This window comes from Thermobia domestica, unplaced genomic scaffold (genome assembly GCF_964235325.1).
Source record: "Thermobia domestica unplaced genomic scaffold, izTheDome1.hap1.1 HAP1_SCAFFOLD_677, whole genome shotgun sequence".
NCBI classification, from domain to species: Eukaryota; Metazoa; Arthropoda; class Insecta; order Zygentoma; family Lepismatidae; genus Thermobia; species Thermobia domestica.
The window spans coordinates 61,987-83,084 of record NW_027656387.1 but is presented as its reverse complement, the minus strand read 5'-3'; the positions used below and the strand labels follow the sequence as shown (position 1 = coordinate 83,084).

Here is a 21,098-nt window from a genome sequence, read left to right as displayed (position 1 = left end):
AAAATCTAAAAACACTTCATACAGGACACGTAAGTTTGGCCCTCCACTGTACAACACGTGTTGCGGTTGCTGATCGTTTTTTGCTTTCAATGTGTCATGTGCATCTTCCTCTTCCATCAGCAGTAACCAGTGCACCTGTGAGTGTCGTGCTGTGATAGTGGTGCGGTAAAATGGGCGACCTGACATTTCCAAAGAGGCATGATCGTTGGTGCCCGTCTGGTTGGAGCTTCAGTGGCAAAAGTGGCGAACATTGTGGGGGTATCGAAAGGCACTGTGTCCAATGCCACGAGGGCATACACGTGAAACGACACGGGCAAAGGACATCTGCAAAGCACAACAGTGGTTGAAACACAATCCTGTCAAATAGGGACCGGAGGGCATTAAAACGGATTGTAGCAGCTAGAAAGAAGACCACTGCAATGAAAATTACGTCTGAACTCAATTCCGGCCTACAGAACCCGGTTTCATCGAAAATAGTGCGACGGAAACTTCATAAAATGAAAATTCATGACAGGGCCGCTATCGCCAAACCCCTTGTCACAGCAGTAAATGTAAAGAGGTGTAGATCACAAGGTGTGGACTCATGAGCAGTGGAAACACGTAATGTGGTCCGATGAATCGACCTTCATCTTGTTTCCAACAACCGGTTGTGTTTACGTATGGAGAACACCGTCGCAGGCCTATGATACAGACTGTCTGCTCCTAACTATAAAACATGGGGGTGGTTCTGTTAGTGTGGGCAGTGATATCGTAGTTTTCTGCAGGTTCCATCATAGCCCTGCATGGAATGATGAATGCTAAGGCGTATGAGGCCATTTTGAGGGACCAGGTTCTATCCATGGCCCAAATATTTTCCCTGATGGTGATGTCATCCACCAAGATGAGTTTCCACCCGGTCACGCTGCAAAAACGGTGAAATCATGGTTTGCGGAGCATGGCCAGGAGCTATCACACCTTCCTGGGTCCCACAATCACCAGATCTGAACATCATTGAGCCATTGTGGTCTGAGTTAGAAAGGCGTGCTCGGTCTCATTACCCTCCACAAGCATCCATTAAGGAACTGGAGCATGTTTTGAAGGAACAATGGTACAAAATTCCACAGACCACGATTCAGGAGCTGTATACGTCGATTCCACGTCGGATCCAAGCTGTTTTGGACGCAAAAGGAGGCCCCACACAATTTATGATTTTCACACTTTTGCAAACGTTTTAGATTTTCTGTCCAACCCCTGTATACGAGTATAGTCATTCTTAAGAAAAAAATTAAATTCTTTTAACAGACATATAATGGAAACACGGAAAATTCTGAACGCCGATTGGCTGATCAATGATTTTTTATGTAATATGTATTGATTCTTTAATGATTACAAAAGAAATTAAATATTTATCTTAACAATGAAGGTCTGTTAAAGAATTTTAAAATTTTTCATAACAATGACTATATATATGTATGTATGCATTTTCATTTATTTTCTATTTTGTCTAAAGAAGGATATGTTAGATATCCGAAACTGTCACATTTATTATTTTATAATTTTATAAGAAATGTTGCTTTACTCAGCATTTGTATTTTAGTGTAAGTTATTTACTAATCAGATTATAAAAATCTAGTTCTATATATTGTATATTCTTGTTGTGCCATTGAGAGATTTATCGAGCAACAAACATTTATTATTAATTATTGTGAGATCCAAAAATATCTTGTTTTCTAAAGTCTGGAATACAGTAACCCTACGCATGGGCGTCAATCCTGGGGAATAAGGGGGCCCGGTCCCTTGAAGTGTTTGGACCTACGTATTTGTTTAAATCCTCATTGATGTCTTGTTAGAAGATATACTATAAATCTGAATGCCTCCAAATTATACAGAAAACTGCGCCACTGATTCTACATACTAAGTCCTAGTATCGGTTCATTTCTACCTTTCCACCCATTGTGATGTCTCATATTTTTTTTTTTTCATATTTATCTTCTACTTTCCTAATGATTTGGTCTGTCATTTGTCTTGAACCTAACATGTCCGTATAAACATACATTCATTGTTTACAAGATTATCACCAACATACATGTAATTACAATGAGGCTTCAATTGCATACGTATTTATAACATGTACTTACATGCATATTATCCCGATATCCAGGACTGCCCACGTAGATCCATTCGAGATTGTTGCTTTTCCCAACAGGTGGCAGGAAGTATGGACGAGCAAAATGTTGTCGCAGAATGGCAGCAATTCGGTTATCGCAGTTGCTCCTATTCAAGTGAAAAGAAGAAAACATACAAACTTTTAAATGTTTCATTTGAAGTTGGATTTGTTCTAAATTTTTTAAGAATTTTTAATTAAATTAAAACATATTTAATAATTTTGAAAAATACCGTAAATGGCAGCGCACGACTTCCCAACTATAATACTGTAGTTAATAATTATCTAGCAGGGGGCATGGTGTCTCAGTGGTATAGCGCCTACTTCTGGTGTGTGGGATTCCTGCATCGATCCTCGACCGAGCAAGTTTGTGGTGAACAACAGTGTGTCTGTGGGTTTTCTTGGGGTATTCCCGTTTCCTCCTAGATTCTTATTCCATCAATTCTTCCATCATAATTCATTTGTCTTCCTTATCCTATCAGACATAATCGTGAGACGGTAAACTGAAAGATTTCATTTCATTTCAATAATTCTCTTGGTGCATAACTTTTGATTTACGTAATGGTTCCGTCCATCGTGTAAAATTGGTCTTCAACAGTGACATCCTCAGAAGTTCGTTATAGGTTCAAGGTTACAAGTTTATATAATTTCAGGTGTTTGTTTATATATACGCGATAGCAAAAATTCATTTTCACTTAGGGTCATTCAGGGAGATTTCGACACTTTTAAAATCTGGCAAAACTAGTAACCATACACGCACGCGAGAAGAAACATTTAATACGTGGAAGGTTAGTGTCGGTTCTCAATAACAGGTTGCTGTTACAAAGGAAGCAGAAGCCTCTAAAATAGGTACATAAAGCTTTATTTAAGAAACATTATCCATGTTATAAGTTTCAGTAAGTCAAAAATAAGGTATAGCGGTAATACATGTTGATGAAAGAAGGCAAAGGATTGGTATTATGATAGAGTATACACTCTGTATGCATGTGTGTCAAGCTGACATACATTGTTTCTTACAGTGACAACTCGTGCCAGCTTTTGTTAACCAATGCATTTAGGAGATAAATCGATCGTGAATGTAGGGAGATTTCGATATGTAGTTCGTTTGCTATAAGGAAAGTCATTTCAGCTTCTGGGTCGTTTAGTCCGGTATAAGCCTAATGGTAAAGTACCTCTGATTTCAGATTAGCATAGTACATGTGTCAAAGATCTTAACCCTGCAATACGCGCGCGGGCTACTATTGTAGCCCAGCGTTTTTGTTTTCCTTGCCGCAAAGTTGTTTCAGGTGCTAACACAAAGGGTGTCTGTGTACCTTTCTATCAAGTATCATTCTCCGTTTTTAATGTGTGGTCGAACGTAAAATTGAAACAAGCTCATTGTTATTCTACTTGAAAATTTCATGGGCTACATCTGTAGCCCGCGCGACTATTGGTGTCATAAATGTTCCAAAACATCGAAAGTTTTTTCATAATACTTGGAGTGTTGCAAAATTCCAGTTCTGATTAGCAACTTTTCCAGATTGCGATAGTGATGGTAAAGAATATTTTGAGACGGAAGAACTGCATTTTTCGGACACAGAAACAGTGGAAATTCAGAAGATGTTACTGAGAATTCCGGGTGGCAGAACTCACTGATACCTGTTGATAATAGTGGTAGTAAAGACAATTGTAAATTAAATTATGTAGCAAAAGACAATTTCAGATGAAAAATAAAAATTCCTACTCGTACTATTTCTACTCGTGCTCATAATATTTTGCTTCGTTTTCCTGGACCTAAAGATCAAGCCAGATCTGCGTTGTCGTAACTTGAATGTCTAGAATTGTTTTTAGATGCAAACATTTTCAGACTTATAGTTGATTGTAGCAATATTTACATTGACAGTGTTGAAAGAGATTTGTACATGACCATGATGCAAAGCTTACAGACGAGACAGAAATACGTGTACTTCTTGGCATTTTGATGCTTTTGATGAGTGGTACAAACTGGAAACTGTGCATCGAACACTCAATCACTTGTGTGCAGAACATGCTTACAGAAACTTGAATAGGAAAACAAAAAAATGAAAAATGTATGAAAGTAAATGACATATGTATAATTATGCAAAATTGTAATCAAACTTTTCAGAGCAAGAAATCTTAAAAAAATATTTCGCTGAAAAGATAATATGTTTTGTCGATAATACGTTTATATGTAAGCTTTGTTTGTAATTTTTTGTAAAATAATGCGTATTTTTAAAACAATTTTGACATATATGTTTACATGAAGAAAAGTTCGAAATGCGGCAGATTGGTGCATTTATTGCTGAATACAAACAACTTTTACGGTCCTATCCGTGTATTACTTTTCAAAATAAATATATTTCTCAAATTGGGTATAAAACCCTTAAAACAGTTTATAAATGCATTTCTCTACAAGAAAGATAAAAATATTAACAAACTAGCCAATATAATAAAATAAAAACAAACGGGCTACAGTGGTAGCCCGCGCGACTATCCATGCCACAAAAATCCACGCGCCTGTTGCAGGGTTAATATATTAAAGAAGGCCTCTAATGCTCTCACTGCAAAGTACTCAAAATTTCAATTCTTAATGTACCTTTCTTCCGTGGTTTGAAAAAAAAATCAATTTATCTTACGGCAACTTTGTTCGAGGAATACTGGCAAAATGTTGTCAAAGAAGAGTATGAGAAAGTCAATTTCAGATGGAAGAAATCAGCATCTGTTAGATTCTTCGCATATGAATTCCGACAATGATTGTATTAAATTGTGATTTTTGATTATTAATTATTATGCTTAGTGAAATATTGAAATACAATATGTTGCAAAACAGGTTAAAAACAAAGTTTGTTATTAACGAGCGTACATTGTTTCGGTGTTATTGTATTTCAAATTAGTTGTAATGAATTGTAGCAAAGTTTACAAATAAGTCATATGTAGATAGTAGCAACCTCATATCTAGTAATTATATGGAAGCAACGCGTTAATTAGACCTAATCCTCTTTGTTTAAAATGATCCCTAATTCACCTAAAATGATCAATTATAGGATGTTTTAAAAATATATAAGTAGGATTACTTTATTGGTAGCTGGAATGCACGTTCTTCATCCGGAAAAAATAGGTGAATGGAAAATATTGAAAGCTACACATGTAAAGAAAAGAAGTTCTTCCCATGACTGAGCGTATATGAATCAGAGTAAAATGAAATGAGCTCAGCTTGACTCAAATGCTATGTTCAAAGATCATTAAAAGCGGTTCAATTGTTTCCTCACTTTGATCATTTTATATATACAAAGTAGCAAACTAAAATATTTCAGAAAATATTCAATTACTCCCGTTAGAAACGAATTTTCCAGAAACGCTTGATAAAGATGACAATTATTGTTTAGTAAAGCGTATATATACAATTATATCTACCTAACTTGACATGCCCGTGAGATACTCTATATTTGATATAAAGTTTGAACTTCATCCTCGAAAATGCATTTTTTTTAAATGAAAGCGTTATTATAAAACCCAGTGTGCCAACTACGTTACGAAATTAATTTCGAACGGATCAGTCGTTTTCCTGTTATAATAAGACAGAGAAAGCGAAGAGCTTAGTAATTAGACCTCTAGTCCCTCCTCCCTTATAGGGAAATTTTAGAGAAAACTATAATATAAGGGGACTTTATACCGAGCTTTTGAGGTACTCTATTTGTGGCTTATATATTATACTCGTCCCTTGAGAAACACATTTTGATGAAAGTGACTTGATAAATACATGGCTCGAGTCAAGTTTCAACACTTTTCTAAGATCTATTTCAAAAGATTTCTTCGTTTTCCTGTGGTGATGAAATATATAATGTCGAAGTACAATGTACATGTAACTTTTATTTATTGAGAAAAATATATAAAAATTGCCAATCTTCGCCTCTTAATAGAAGAGTTCTCGAAAAGAATGGGACATGTGTCCACTTGCATGCCGTAAGGAATTTATGAGTATATAACAAGTTTCATCTCCCTAAGATGAGAGTTTTGCATCATACCCTATTTTTATTGCATGTATTTTAAATTTCCTCTCTTTTCTTTGAAATGTACGTTTCCATGAAAATTACATGATAAAAACTGAACTAGAACAAGGTTCTGAGTTCAAAAATTCATTTGAAACTTTTCGGCCGATTTTTTTATTTTTTATTTTATTTTTTAAGCAGATTATTTTTTTAAGAAAAGAAAAGAGCTGAAACATGTGTTCCATTCAGAAGTTTATACTCCTAACATAAGCAAATCATTGCATTTGTTATTTTCTGAATAAATACTGGGATCTTTTAGCATTATAGAAAAGGAAATGAAATCTTTGAGTTTTACGTCCCACGTTTATGCCGGTTAGGCTAAAGAAGACGGTGATTATCAGAAATGAATGAAATGGTGGAATGAAGAAAGTGGGAGAAAAAGGGAGAACCCCCAGAAAACCCACGCACACGGTGTTTGTCCACCACAAAGTTCGCTTGGCGGGAGCAGCGTTTGAACCCGGGACCCCATACACCAGAGATGAACACTCTACCACTGAGCCACCGCGGTTCCCTTAACATTATAGAAACTGCTCCCGTCTCCCTACTTATTAGCGGAACTTTCGACAATGCTGAAATAAATTTCCATTATTATTAATTTGGAGTTTAAGTTAAAGTGTCACACTAGTAGATTTGTTAAGTGTCACATTTCATACCACCAAGTTACAATTAATATTTCCTGAGTAAACAGTGTGAAAGTTTTATATTACAGAAGTTGCCCATATTTTTCCCCTTTAAGTACGAAATTTTCAAATACTCTGACAAACGAATTCAATTATGTTTAGTGATAAGTATGTATGCCGACTTTATCTTTCTACCTTAATGAATTCGTGATATACACTATTGCTGGCAAAAACAATTTGAACTCTCTTATCCCTCTCAGAATACTTATTTCCAAATTTTTTTTCCTTATTTCTTGTTTTCGTGACGAAAGGAGTGTTCGCCTAAATTCCAGGTTTCTGCCTATAGTAATTTAGCCTAAGCGATGATGCGTCAGTCACTTCTACCCTTTTATATATTAGTATAGAGTAGATTATACTAGCGTCTACCCCCGCGTGTTACGGCAGATATTTTTTCAATTTTTTCTCTCACTGCATTCAATTCTTCTTCTTTTTCGATATTGAATGCAACTGAATAATACAAACACAAGAACCTATTGAAGCTCTTATCCCCCAAAGTATATGCAATCCCGAAACTTTGTTTTGTTTGCAGCTTAGAGAATTTCTGCAAAATTTCAAGGTTCTATGACTAATTGTTACGGAGATCTGGCGAACTTCAAAAGAAAGCTTACTTAAGCTCCCTCCCATGCCCCCTTAGGATAAGCAATTATCAAAACCTCAAGAAGAAAGAAGTTACACAAGAAACGAAGCAAAGGCGCTCCGGCTCTTTTCAAGACCAAAATCTCAGAGCATCAATAGACACACGAAAGCAGCAACAGAAGATAGAACACCGACCACCGACCATAACAAGACCAATCTAGACTCCTGGAAACAAATAGAAAAATAACAGTGAAACATTCATAGTAGATTCGGAACCAATAAAAACAAAACATTCAACTAGAAAAAAACACAACACATCTACGTATGTTGCTAAAGGTATCCCCATCAACCTAGACATGGATGAAATAGAAGCAAGGGGGCCGCGGTGGCTCAGTGGTAGAGCGTTCACCTCTGTTGCTTGGGATCCCGGGTTTGATCCTACCCCCGCCAAGTGAGTTTTGTGGTGGACAAACACCATGCACGTGAGTTTCCTCGGGGTTCTCCCGTTTCCTCCCACTTTATTCATTCCCCCATTTTATTCATTTGTCATCATCACCGTCTCCTTTAGCCTAACCGACATTACCGAGGGACGTAAAATTCAAACATTTCATTTCATTTGAAAAAGAAGCAGAATTAAGGAGCCAGGAACTGGAGATTCGAAATTAAACCCGGTTTAGAACTGATACTTGTATCACTACTCAGAAGTTTTTCAGGTAACCCAAATCAAGTAAGCCAACTATTAACTAATGGAGTAAAGATGAAGAGGGAACATTATATAGTATAAACATCCAGGTTACTCCCCAGACCAATGTCATGCCACAACTGCTGCCAGTACGGGCACCTCAAGTACTGGCGCAAAGTAGACAGAGTCTGTGACAGTTGTGGCAAACCACATAACGAAGAATGCAAGGTATTTACAGAGAGCAACTTTTGCGTCACATGCATAAGTAATTCACACCACACTGCCAGCAGAAACTAAGAAGACCAAAAACCCATCAGACAAGAAGACCGCTACCACTATTAACGACAATAGACGTAAAAACAAACCTCATCAACGGCTCTTTACAGGGCCACCAGGCAACTCACCAAGAACGCATCAGCAGTAGGAACGGAAGTACTCAATATGAAAATACAAAAATGAATAAAAGAAGAAATTCAAGAAGCCACCAACAAAGTCATATCCTGGATGATCTATGTACTAACCTCAACAACAAGACAGCAACAACACAAACACCAAACAATAGCCATACAAATAGCATCCAAGAATATCTTTGGAGACAGTGGATACAATTACAACCACAATAGATAACTTTATATCATTAGAACATTTTCAGAAACAGTAAAACTAAAAGCCTATTACAGACTACCTAACCATAAAGTAGAGGGAACAACGCGGTGAAATCAAGATGAGCAGGGGGAAATGCAGCTGTGATCTACGCAAATCGATGAGGACAAGGCGAGGCCATGAATACCAACTCCTATGCTTAAAAACTAACATATCCCTACTAAAAATATACTCCCCAATACAAGCAACACAGATTTGCATATATTTAACAGATTAAGACAAGTTTTTTTGCAACATAATAGATAATTCATTAATTTATTATTACAGATAAATTTACATGTATTTTTACCATTCCTTCCAGTGCTGTTTTGCCTATTTCTGCAACATTACCGATACAGGGTTTTCCCTGGCTTCCAAGTTTCTTACACCTCTATCAAAAGGAAATAAATCTTGTTTCGCGCTTTACTATCTTATTTACCTTTCCCTTTCCTTTCTTTCTATCTACACTTAATTACACATGCGAGTGTAAATGTCTTTCGGAAACATAGAAGCTGCTATATACACTTTCCCAGATGACCTAGTTTACTAACTGCTTGGAGAAGAGGCATGTTAACAAATGGTTGATGCTTAACTTTCTGTCAGGACGTGGACTTTACTGAGGGACGGCCTTCTTTCTAAGTTTTCTGTTTATGTTTCCACCTTCATTCTGACCTTGAGGAGACTGACAATAAGAGCAGCGAAACGATCTTCGGTTAAATATCTAAAATACACGACGTTTGTTACTTGAAAACCAGGGTGAGCTATATCATTTTAAGTCGTTATAAGGGGAATATCTGCATCATAGAATGCAATTGATCACTTAAAATATCCACATAATCAGGAAGTGTCTTTCCCTTCGAGAATGAAGATAAAATCAACAGAAACCATGAAATAGTGGATCACATTAAAACAGAACCGCCATTTAATGGTACTATGTAGAGAGTCAGTAGCGTCCGCCACTTTGGGCATCCCACATACATAAATTTGGCCGGTTGTTGAAAGCAAGAAGAAATATTACTCAATCACATTACTCTTCTTCAATAATCGAAGGTCCATGATTTCTGTTTTCATCAGCACCTATTTCATGCCACTTCCCAGACTGATGTGTACGAAGTTTTGAAGTCGCAACTCGACCGCGGGGAACGAAATTATGTAGCTCTAATCGGGAGCTAGTTGCGCCACCGTTGCTCTACAGTTCACTGTGAGAATCCTCTTCAACGTTTCGTGCTCCTTCTCACTTAGGCATGGTTTCCATCCACCATACTTCTTCTCTGATAATGATATGTTACAAATTCTGTACACCATCTCTACCTTTTTGTACTAAGCTGATCGACACATAACTATGAATTCTACTCTTTTCTTGTCATGAATCTCGTATGGTCATTATTAATCATCAATAGTAATTTATCGTTGTCTTATTTTACCCGAGGAGGAGGGGATCACTTTACTCCAGAATGGACGGCTTTATAAGTCATTGGTTCAGGTAATTCGACTGGTTTAACACTGTAACTTGAGGTATGCAAGGGCGGAACACAAGTCCCTTCCTGAATTCCAGTTTGATTGAAGTGGTCATACGATGGTAGTTAATACCTTATTGTGGTGTTGGTGCACTTCCTGACAATAAAAGAGGCAGGTGAGCTTCCTTGTGTGCTCTTTTATTGACAGTGAGATGTTTGTAGAAGTCTACCAGTTAGACAGGTTCATCCACCAGTAGATATGACTAGCAAATGGATTTAAGACTAAGGAGCGTATCCCATAATACTTCTTTAGAAGAATTTTCTTGTATAGCATTGGAATTAGAAATTCAGTTACAACTACGGCTCACAGTGTAAAGCCATGAAGAACAAATCTTCAAAGTAAATTACATACCAACCCCAGCACTGGCAGATAGATGCCTATACTATGTCTAAATCTAATTTAACCCATATTTAATTTGAGTACAACAAACAATCTTTTTCAGTGTTAAAGATATATGAGTTTATTGTAGAATCCGAACCCTTCCGGAGTCAAGCTCACCTATCCAACCACTAAGGTAGTGGCGTAACCATTTTGCAACAGCGGAAAAGTAAATAATGGCATTAGAGAAAAAGTAATCACATTGTCAGAGAACAATGCAAGACAACAGAAATGGGATCGGTTTAGTACTTGTTACTTTCTCTAAAAGCGCTAAATATAACTTTGTAATTTAATATCATTCGGAACATATTCCTTTACAACTATTATTCTACATTTACAATACCTCTTCGGTATCTATTGTGCTATTAAAACTATCGAAAATAGGAGGTGTCGTATTTTTTTTTATTTGAAAGAAATGTTAGGTTAATTATTCATGATATAATGTAACGAACGGGTAATGTATTTGATAGAGTTACCTGACAATGAATTAGCAACATGATCCTCATAGTCCATATAATTCCATCAGAGCTTTTATTGAATTAATAAGCATATTGATTGCCAGTGAAATGAAACATATAACATTAACACGAATTTCCGTATCATTATGACGAGTTCTAGCTGCATATTATATACGTACATGCATATATGTCTCTCTCTCTCTCTCTCTCTCTCTCTCTCTCTCTCTCTCTCTGTGCACGTGTATGGTCCGGTCAGGTACATATGTCAATAACATTTGGGACTCAGTACTGGATGATTAAACGCAATCGTAAATCCAATTTCAAACTAATGAATTATTTGCTCTGAACAGGATCGGATTATTAATACCTTCAAAACTTTAAAGCTTCATTTAGAAAAATAAAAATAGAAAAGAATGATAATATTTTTGAATATATTAATCGTGTTCACTGAAATATGTATTTTTTTAATTAATTAATTAAAGATTACAGGAAATATATGGTATAAATCATTTATAAGTAGTAGCTTATGTATGGCGCCGTTAGGTAAAGACATGCAACGATAGATATATCCTAATAGTTAACGGTGTAGTATGTATATATGCACACACACATACCTAATATATATATATATATATATATATATATATATATATATATATATATATATATATATATATATATATATATATATAGGGTGATAGGTAACTCCACCGACAAACTTTGGGAGGGGATTCCTTATATGAAATGAAAGAAAAAAGTTCTCATAAACATAGGTCGAAAAAAGGTCTCCATTCAGGGTTATGAACCGCCGAAAATTCGAAAAATCATGTTTCGAAACGCCCTGTCTTAGAAACTATAGGACCTATCCCAAGCGGTCCACGGACCACGGTAGAACATGGATATTTAGTTAGAGTGCATACTAGTTCCTTTGTAATTCCTTAAACCGCTTGGGATCGGTCCTGTAGTTTCTAAGGCAGAGCGTTTCGAAACGTGAATTTTCGAATTTTCGGCGGCTCATAACTCTGAAAGGAGATGTTTTTCGTCCCATGTTTATTAGAACTTTTTTCTTTCATTTCATACAAGGAATCACCTCCCAAAGTTTGTCGGTGGAGTTACCTACCACCCTGTATATAGGCCTATATATATATATATATATATATATATATATATATATATATATATATATATTAGGGATGGCCAATTCCGGAATTTTTACTTTCCGGAATCCGGAAAGTAAAATCGGAAAATTCCGGAATTCGGAAAAATTCCGGATTTCGGAAAAGTTCCGAAATTCAGAAAAATTCCTGAATTCGGAAAAATTCCGGATTTCGGAAAAATTCCGGTATTCAGAAAAATTCCGGAATTCGGAAAAATTCCGGAATTCGGAAAAATTCCGGATTTCGGAAAAATTCCGGATTTCGGAAAAATTCCGGAATTCGGAAAAATTCCGGAATTCGGAAAAATTCCGGATTTCGGAAAAATTCCGGAATTCAGAAAAAGTCCGGAATTCAGAAAAAGTCAGGAATTCGGAAAAATTATTTTTTCTTTTTGTAATCCTAAGAATTTTGTTCAAATGCAAACGAACAAATTTTCTTTTTGTAATCCTAAGAATGTATGATGCAAGTTAAGCTGAAACTTACATCCTAAAGTATACACTACTCAATCTTCCCATGGTTAATGAGATGTAGTCCAAAAGTACGATGTACTTCTAATATTTAATTTTTGTTTTACTGTGATATTGTCCAGAGGTAATACATATATCACACTGAGATAAACAACTTGACATAATGAAGATGTTATCATACGTAGTTTTCCAGAAAATCGTGAGAAACGAATTTTTATGAAGTTAAAATATGCGTCGCTTGTTGCCAGTGTGATGCAATTAATAACTTTTATGCTGGAATAGTCTTATTATTATTATTATTATTATTATTATTATTATTATTATTATTATTATTATTATTATTATTATTATTATTATTATTATTATTATTATTATTAATCGTTTATGTACTTTAAAAGAAAAATATGAACCGTTAAGTAGTAATTTTATCTATTGTTTTTTGATATCTTCTAATAGTAATAACAAACTGCTTGTAAATACGCAATGATTATCAAGGACAATGGCATATTAATGTAAGGACTACTCTGCAGACTAGCAATAAACAATAAACAATAACAGATAAACAATAGTTGCAAAAAAAAAATAAATAAATAAAAAGTAACTAACTTGGGCATGTCAGAATGTTCGCGAGAATATAAGAACGCATTGAGACTCTAGCAAAGATATTCAAAGGGCCGTACGATGAAGGTATTAACGCTAATGTTAATGGCACTAATGAGCACTTACTTGCTCTAACGGTTAATCTCATTTTTGAGATGATTCTTAGAAGCGGGCGTGTTGGCATGCAGTTAGAAGACATATCCATTATTTAAAAAGCACACGTTATCTGTGGAGTACTAACGATTTGTCGCTATCGAACACTAACATCACTATCGAACACTAACATAGCACTAGCGACGTTTAAAGTCGAAATTGGAGTCTGACATAAGTGGCTTGTCAACTTGACGGACATTATATTTTCCTTGAATGCGAGAATTTTGCGCCCGGGAAATTTGCGCCCTACCAAAAAATAGTAAAAAATGCGCTCGCAATATATTTGCACTGGGATGATTGCGCCCTACCGCAAAAAGAGGGGAAAATGCGCCGGCTATATATTTGCACTGGGATGTTAGCGCCCTACAATTCAACTTATTTTTGTATTGTGTAAAGTAACTTCCACTCACATTTGAACTAAGCTTGCCTCTCATCGTCTCAGTGAGTTACTCCATCCGTTATAATATTCCGAACAAATGAAAAAAATACAATTTTAGTTCACTAAAGGGCAATCCATACAAATACAATTTTTCATTATACTACAAAATTTACAATAAAAGTATAAATGACTGATATATAATTATTTATTAATATAATCAAAGAGTATAATTTAATTTACAAAAGGCTGTTTGGCTCTACCCAGATATCTCTGTTCACAATCCTTGCGAGTTGTTTGGCTTTTTAGGACACAAAATATAGAAAAGAAAATGTAAAGTGAATGTAAAATCAGTTCAATAATATTATCAAGAAAACTATGTACAGTGTGTTTACTTGCTGGAATTACACTTCAAACACACAATTGCGTTCAGTCGTTCTTTGAGAAAAAATGTTCCGGGGGGCACACTTAGTATTCCGGAGGGGGTCACTGCTGGTACTATTCTATTTATTATTATATTATAGACGTATTATTTTGGTCTCCTCCGAGGGGGCACTCTGAGAGCTCTGGGGAGGCCAGTGTTCCCCCAAAATCATCTCTGGAAGAAGCAGTGATTGTGTTGATCCGTTGTGTTCTTTTGGCTTATATTGAAGTTTATTCTCCCCTTATATAGCCACAATGAAAATAAATCACAAATGGCATGGTTGTGGGGGGAGGATTGTTTATGCTATAATGTCAGCCCCTCCGAGCAAATGCGTAAGCTCCAATAGGTTCTTTTATTTCGCAGGGCTCAAACTTCCCAGTGGAGGTACATCGCAGGCGCAATTTTCCCTGTTCTTGAGATAGGGCGCAAATTTCCCAGACGCAAAATTCTCGACACCGTTCGAATAACCTCGGAAGACTATATATTTTTCAATACTTTTTTATATTTTTTTACTCGAGATTTCTTCATAGCTTCTTATTAAAATACTTACTAATATATCCTTATTTTATTGTCCTAACCAATCAATATGGGTATGTTGTCAGTAAAATATTTAGATTGATCGAGCCTCTGGTGTGTAACCACAGTATTTCATATCATCCCTCCATTAGAAATCTTGGCTAAACGAAACAATATATGTTGCCAATAAAATAGTTTAGAATGATTGAGCCCCTGGAAATAACCACAGTATTTCGTGACAGACCCCCCCTTCCTATTACCATATTCTAGCTACGTGCCTGACTCAGCTAATTCTCTACATTCTTTACCAAGCACACATTTTCTAAAGCGGAAAATGATCTCTAAATACCAAATCTCATTATTTTCAGCAGATGCACAAATTGGGTAACATTCTATCTACATGAATGTTATATATGTCGATTACTGGAAACCGCTTCTCGCTATCTATTACCATATTTACTATATAATGATTAACGTTAAAACCGGAAATGGTTGATTTGTACCGCTTCCGGTTTGAATATTACATTCATCAGGGAACTCGATTCTTAACTATTGACTCTGTACATCGTGGCCAAAATTGATGGTAATCCATCAAATAGTTCTTGAGACTGTTTGTTTCACTGACGGACAGAATGAATATATGGCTATAGAGTTTTGATAAACTAAATTCGTTAATGAGTGATGATGGAACAAATATAAGAAAGGGAACCAAGAGTAGGCCTACCACCGGAAAAAATTTCGAACACAAAACTAGCCATCAAAAACCCACAGGTTCTGGGTTAGAATACCATAGATGAAAACTCTACCACTGAGTCATCAATCACCCGCTTATTAGTTTTATTAATTATTATATTAATATATTTGGTCTAGGAATTAATTCGTGCGGTTGGTACGCACACATTGAAGCTGTAGTACAAACACAAAATACATAAATACCTTAAGAAAAATATTGTCCATCCATAGCCACCACTTTTGCCCATCTGTCAGGCAATGTACGGATTCCGTGGCGAAAGAAGTCCTCATCCTTGGAAGCGATCCAGTCAGAGACCCATGTTTCGATATCTTCTGAAGAAGTAAACCGCTGTCCAATCAAATCGTTGTTCATGCAATCGAACAAGTAGTAATCCGAAGGAGCAACGTCTGGTGAATACGGCGGGTGGGGTAAAACTTCCCATCCGACATTTTCTAAATAGGTTTTGACCGGTTTTGCGACATGTGGGCGAGCGTTATCATGTTGAACAATAAGTTTATAATGTCTGTTCTCCCATTCTGGTCGTGTTCTGGCCAGAGCTTGCTTCAAACGCATTAATTGTCGTCGATAACGTTCTCCATTCCTAGTTTCACCCGGTTGCAGCAGCTCATAGTACACCACACCTTTCATATCCCACCATATGCACAGCATAACCTTTGCACAGTGAATATCTCGTTTTGGTTGTGATGGACCTGGTTCACCTGCTTGCACCCAGGCCTTTTTTCGTTTAGGGTTCTCGTAATGGATCCACTTCTCATCACCCGTAATAATTCGATGCAGAAACCCCTTTCTGCTCTGTCGTTGAAGCAGCAATTCGCAAATGGTTTTTCGTCTTTCAACGTCTCTGTCTTTCAATTCATGTGGAACCCAATGTGACATCTTTTGAATCATTCCCATGGCTTTCAAGCGTTTGGAGACTGTTGTTTGATCAACGCCTAATGCTGCTGCAAGTTGTTCCTGCGTTTGACACGAATCCTGCTCGAGCAATGCTGTCAATTCTTCGTCTTGAAATTTTTTTGGCTGTCCAGCTCGCTCTTGGTCTGCCAAGCCGAAATCACCACTTCTAAACCGTGCAAACCACTTCTGACACGTTCGCTCAGCTAGAGCATGGTCACCATACACTTCCACCAAAATACGATGACTTTCAGTCGCACTTTTCTGCATGTTAAAGTAATGCAGCAGGACACCCCGCAAAAACACTTTATCAGGCACAAATTGCGCCATGTTCACTTAACTACAAACTGGTGTTGTTGACGCTTTAATCCACTGCCCTATACTACGAACGATACGCGATGACAGGGGTTTGCAACACATGTGTGGATACACGGAACTGTGGGACGCTCCGTTCGTTGCGCCATCTCTTGTCCACCCGCACGAATTAATTCCTAGACCAAATATATTAATGAATGCCTGCTTATGTTAATTATTGAACAATTACATTGTATACTTCGTAAAGTCAAAAATTGTAAATTTGTATTTACTGTACATACAGTGAGCGGAGAAAGTGTTCGTACACCTATGTTATTGAAACGAGAATGCCTGCGAAAAAGAAACAGAAAATTTAAGAAGTGTAATAACACACAATATGAATAATGAAAACTAAGCTTTATGAATATATCAATAAAGAACCACAAAGACAAGTTTAATGGTCAGAAAGTAAATAAATTCCGTAGAAAGTGTATAGAGTAGACGCAAAAAGAGATCGTACACCTGACGTACGAATACGAAACAAAGATACCACAACTGGGATTCACTAGTATTCACCGGAGTATACACCTCTGTATAGCATGACGAATAACAGAATGAGTTTAGTTGTGAATAGGAGTGAAAAAACTGCATGGTGGGCTGTCAAAATGGGAAGCAACCGAACAGAAACAAATGAGGAGACAAGAAAAGTAATTATTAAATTGCATAAGAAAGGTAAGTCTTTGAGAAAGATAGCAAACCTTGCAGACAGGCCTCGTTCAACAGTACAAACAATAATTGCGATGTATAATGTTTCTATCACTGTGCGAAAAAAAACAAAAAAAAACTGGAAGACCTAGAGTGTTGAGTGAACAAGATAAACGTTACATTATTAGGGAAAGAAAAAAGGTTCCGAAAAGTAGTGTTGTGCAATTGGCAATGGATCTGGAAACACGCGGTGTTAAAGTATCAGCCAGTACAGTGCGGAATATTTGCAGGGTATCATGGTCGGATAGCCAGGAAAATATTATGGGTGAACAAGACAAATCGTATAAAGATACTAAAGTTTGAAAAAGAGTATAAAGATAAGGGATCAGGCTTCTTTCTGGAATAGGGTCATATTTTCGGACGAAAGTAAATTTAATCTTATCGAATCCAATGGGAGGCGTATGGTATGGCGCAAGGTGAATACATAGATGAATCCTCAAAATCTCGTCCCTAAAGTAAGACACGGAGGAGGGTCCGTGCTCGTCTGGGGTTGTATGAGTGCCTCAGGAGTGGGTCGTGTCCACTTTATCGATGGAGTGATGATCCACAAAGTGTATATTAACATATTAAAGGAAAATCTCCATACTAGTGCGCAGAAAACAATTTATTGTTCAGCAAGGTAACAACTCCAAACATACAGCGGAAAATACTCGATTGTGGCTACTCTATAATACCTTGAAACAGCTTCGCACACCTCCCCAATCCCCAGACATGAACCCCATATAACATCTATGGTCTGTTCTGGAGACAAGAATCAGAAGGCACAGCTTCTCTACCAAAGAAGGCCTAAGAAAAGCTATTCAAGAAGAATGGGACATAATCAGTCCCGAAGCTACAGAACTACGAACTACTACAGGTGAAATCAATGCCACGAAGACTACAGACAATCATTAACGCACAGGGTAATCCCACAAAATATTAAATAACGTAATATACTTTATAAGCATTAATTCAATCATAAGTGTACGGTGACTTTTTGCGTTTACAAAAAAGGAATTCTCTCTTTTCTTCTGAACAAAACAGTGATTGTCTTTGTTTGGCCTTTCTCTTGTATATAGAAATAAAATGTATAAATGTGTAGTCTTAATTCTGGTTATATATATATTTTCCACCTCCCGTTCTCATGCTAGCTGTTTCCGATATAAAGTATGCACGGTGTACGAACACTTTCTGCGTTCACTGTAGGTATGTTGACAATAAGCGAATGTTATTAGAATATTTGTTGAGATTTATTTTCCTTACACTGCCTTTCGCCTGGTTAAAAAGTAGTTTGCAGTGCTTTGGAGCAGCTGCAGGTGGAAACGCGATAATGTTTGAGACATACCGGCGACTTTTTTGTGTGTGAAAATAAGACCTTCCTCATAAAGCAGTAAATAACTGCAGTAGCAATTGTCTACGTAAGTGATAAAGACATATCCAACTACAAGAAACTAATACAGTATATATATTCATTATTGTGTTTCTCTTTTAACAGCTACTAGCTAGGGATGGCCAATTCCAGAATTTTTACTTTCCGGAATCCGGAAAGTAAAATCGAAAAAATTCCGAATTTTTTCTAAATTCCGGATTTTTTCCGAATGTCGGAATTTATCTGAATTCCGGAATTTTTCCGAATTCCGGATTTTTTCCGAATTCCGAAATTTTTCCGAATTCCGGATTTTTTTCGAATTCCGGAATTTTTCCGAATTCCGGATTTTTTCCGAATTCCGGAATTTTTCCGAAATCCGGATTTTTTCTGAATTCCGGATTTTTTCCGAAATCCGGATTTTTTCCGAATTCCGGAATTTTTCTAAATTCCGGAATTTTTCCGAATTCCGGATTTTTTCCGAATTCCGGATTTTTTTCGAATTCCGGAATTTTTCCGAATTCCGGATTTTTTCTGAATTCCGGAATTTTTCCGAAATCCGGAATTTTTCCGAATTCCGGAAAGTAAATTTTCCGATTCCGGAAAACAAAATTTCCGGAATCCGGATTCCGGAAAATTTTGGCCATCCCTAATATATATATATATATATATATATATATATATATATATTTGGTCTAGGAATTAATTCGTGCGGTTGGTACGCACACATTGAAGCTGTAGTACAAACACAAAATACATAAATACCTTAAGAAAAATATTGTCCATCGCTAGCCACCACTTTCGCCCATCTGTCAGGCAATGTACGGATTCCGTGGCGAAAGAAGTCCTCATCCTTGGAAGCGATCCAGTCAGAGACCCATGTTTCGATATCTTCTGAAGAAGTAAACCGCTGTCCAATCAAATCGTTGTTCATGCAATCGAACAAGTAGTAATCCGAAGGAGCAACGTCTGGTGAATACGGCGGGTGGGGTAAAACTTCCCATCCGACATTTTCTAAATAGGTTTTGACCGGTTTTGCGACATGTGGGCGAGCGTTATCATGTTGAACAATAAGTTTATCATGTCTGTTCTCCCATTCTGGTCGTGTTCTGGCCAGAGCTTGCTTCAAACGCATTAATTGTCGTCGATAACGTTCTCCATTCATAGTTTCACCCGGTTGCAGCAGCTCATAGTACACCACACCTTTCATATCCCACCATATGCACAGCATAACCTTTGCACAGTGAATATCTCGTTTTGGTTGTGATGGACCTGGTTCACCTGCTTGCACCCAGGCCTTTTTTCGTTTAGGGTTCTCGTAATGGATCCACTTCTCATCACCCGTAATAATTCGATGCAGAAACCCCTTTCTGCTCTGTCGTTGAAGCAGCAATTCGCAAATGGTTTTTCGTCTTTCAACGTCTCTGTCTTTCAATTCATGTGGAACCCAATGTGACATCTTTTGAATCATTCCCATGGCTTTCAAGCGTTTGGAGACTGTTGTTTGATCAACGCCTAATGCTGCTGCAAGTTGTTCCTGCGTTTGACACGAATCCTGCTCGAGCAATGCTGTCAATTCTTCGTCTTGAAATTTTTTTGGCTGTCCAGCTCGCTCTTGGTCTGCCAAGCCGAAATCACCACTTCTAAACCGTGCAAACCACTTCTGACACGTTCGCTCAGCTAGAGCATGGTCACCATACACTTCCACCAAAATACGATGACTTTCAGTCACACTTTTCTGCATGTTAAAGTAATGCAGCAGGACACCCCGCAAAAACACTTTATCAGGCACAAATTGCGCCATGTTCACTTAACTACAAACTGATGTTGTTGACGCTTTAATCCACTGCCCTATACTACGAATGATACGCGATGACAGGGGTTTGCAACACATGTGTGGATACACGGAACTGTGGGACGCTCCGTTCGTTGCGCCATATCTTTTGTCCACCCGCACGAATTAATTCCTAGACCAAATATATATATATATATATATATATATGAAGTGTAATCAAAATTACGTGAATCATTTTATTAGAAACAGAGTAATAAGTTTACATGGAATTTGATTTAATCTTCTTCAAAGTATTGGCCCTGGCTAGCAATGCACGTCATCCCAACGTTGAAAGCATTTCTGGAAGGCTTCTTTTGGAATGATGTTCAGCTGTTCTGTCATGGCCCTCTCAATAAAAGAATAGTGCTTCCCTTTAAGCACTGTTCTAATTGGTGC

At 37.0% G+C, this 21,098-nt stretch overlaps 1 protein-coding gene across 1 annotated transcript in view; it reads right to left on the bottom strand.

The window, feature by feature from the left end:
- Positions 1-2,060: 2,060 nt before the first annotated feature.
- LOC145677180 (uncharacterized) overlaps positions 2,061-21,098 on the bottom strand; it is a 58,177-nt gene continuing 39,139 nt past the window's right edge. The window contains exon 3 of the mRNA XM_081747797.1: positions 2,061-2,253. Coding sequence (XP_081603923.1) covers positions 2,085-2,253 — 169 coding nt within the window. The 3' untranslated portion in view covers positions 2,061-2,084. The remainder of the gene's footprint in view (positions 2,254-21,098) is intronic.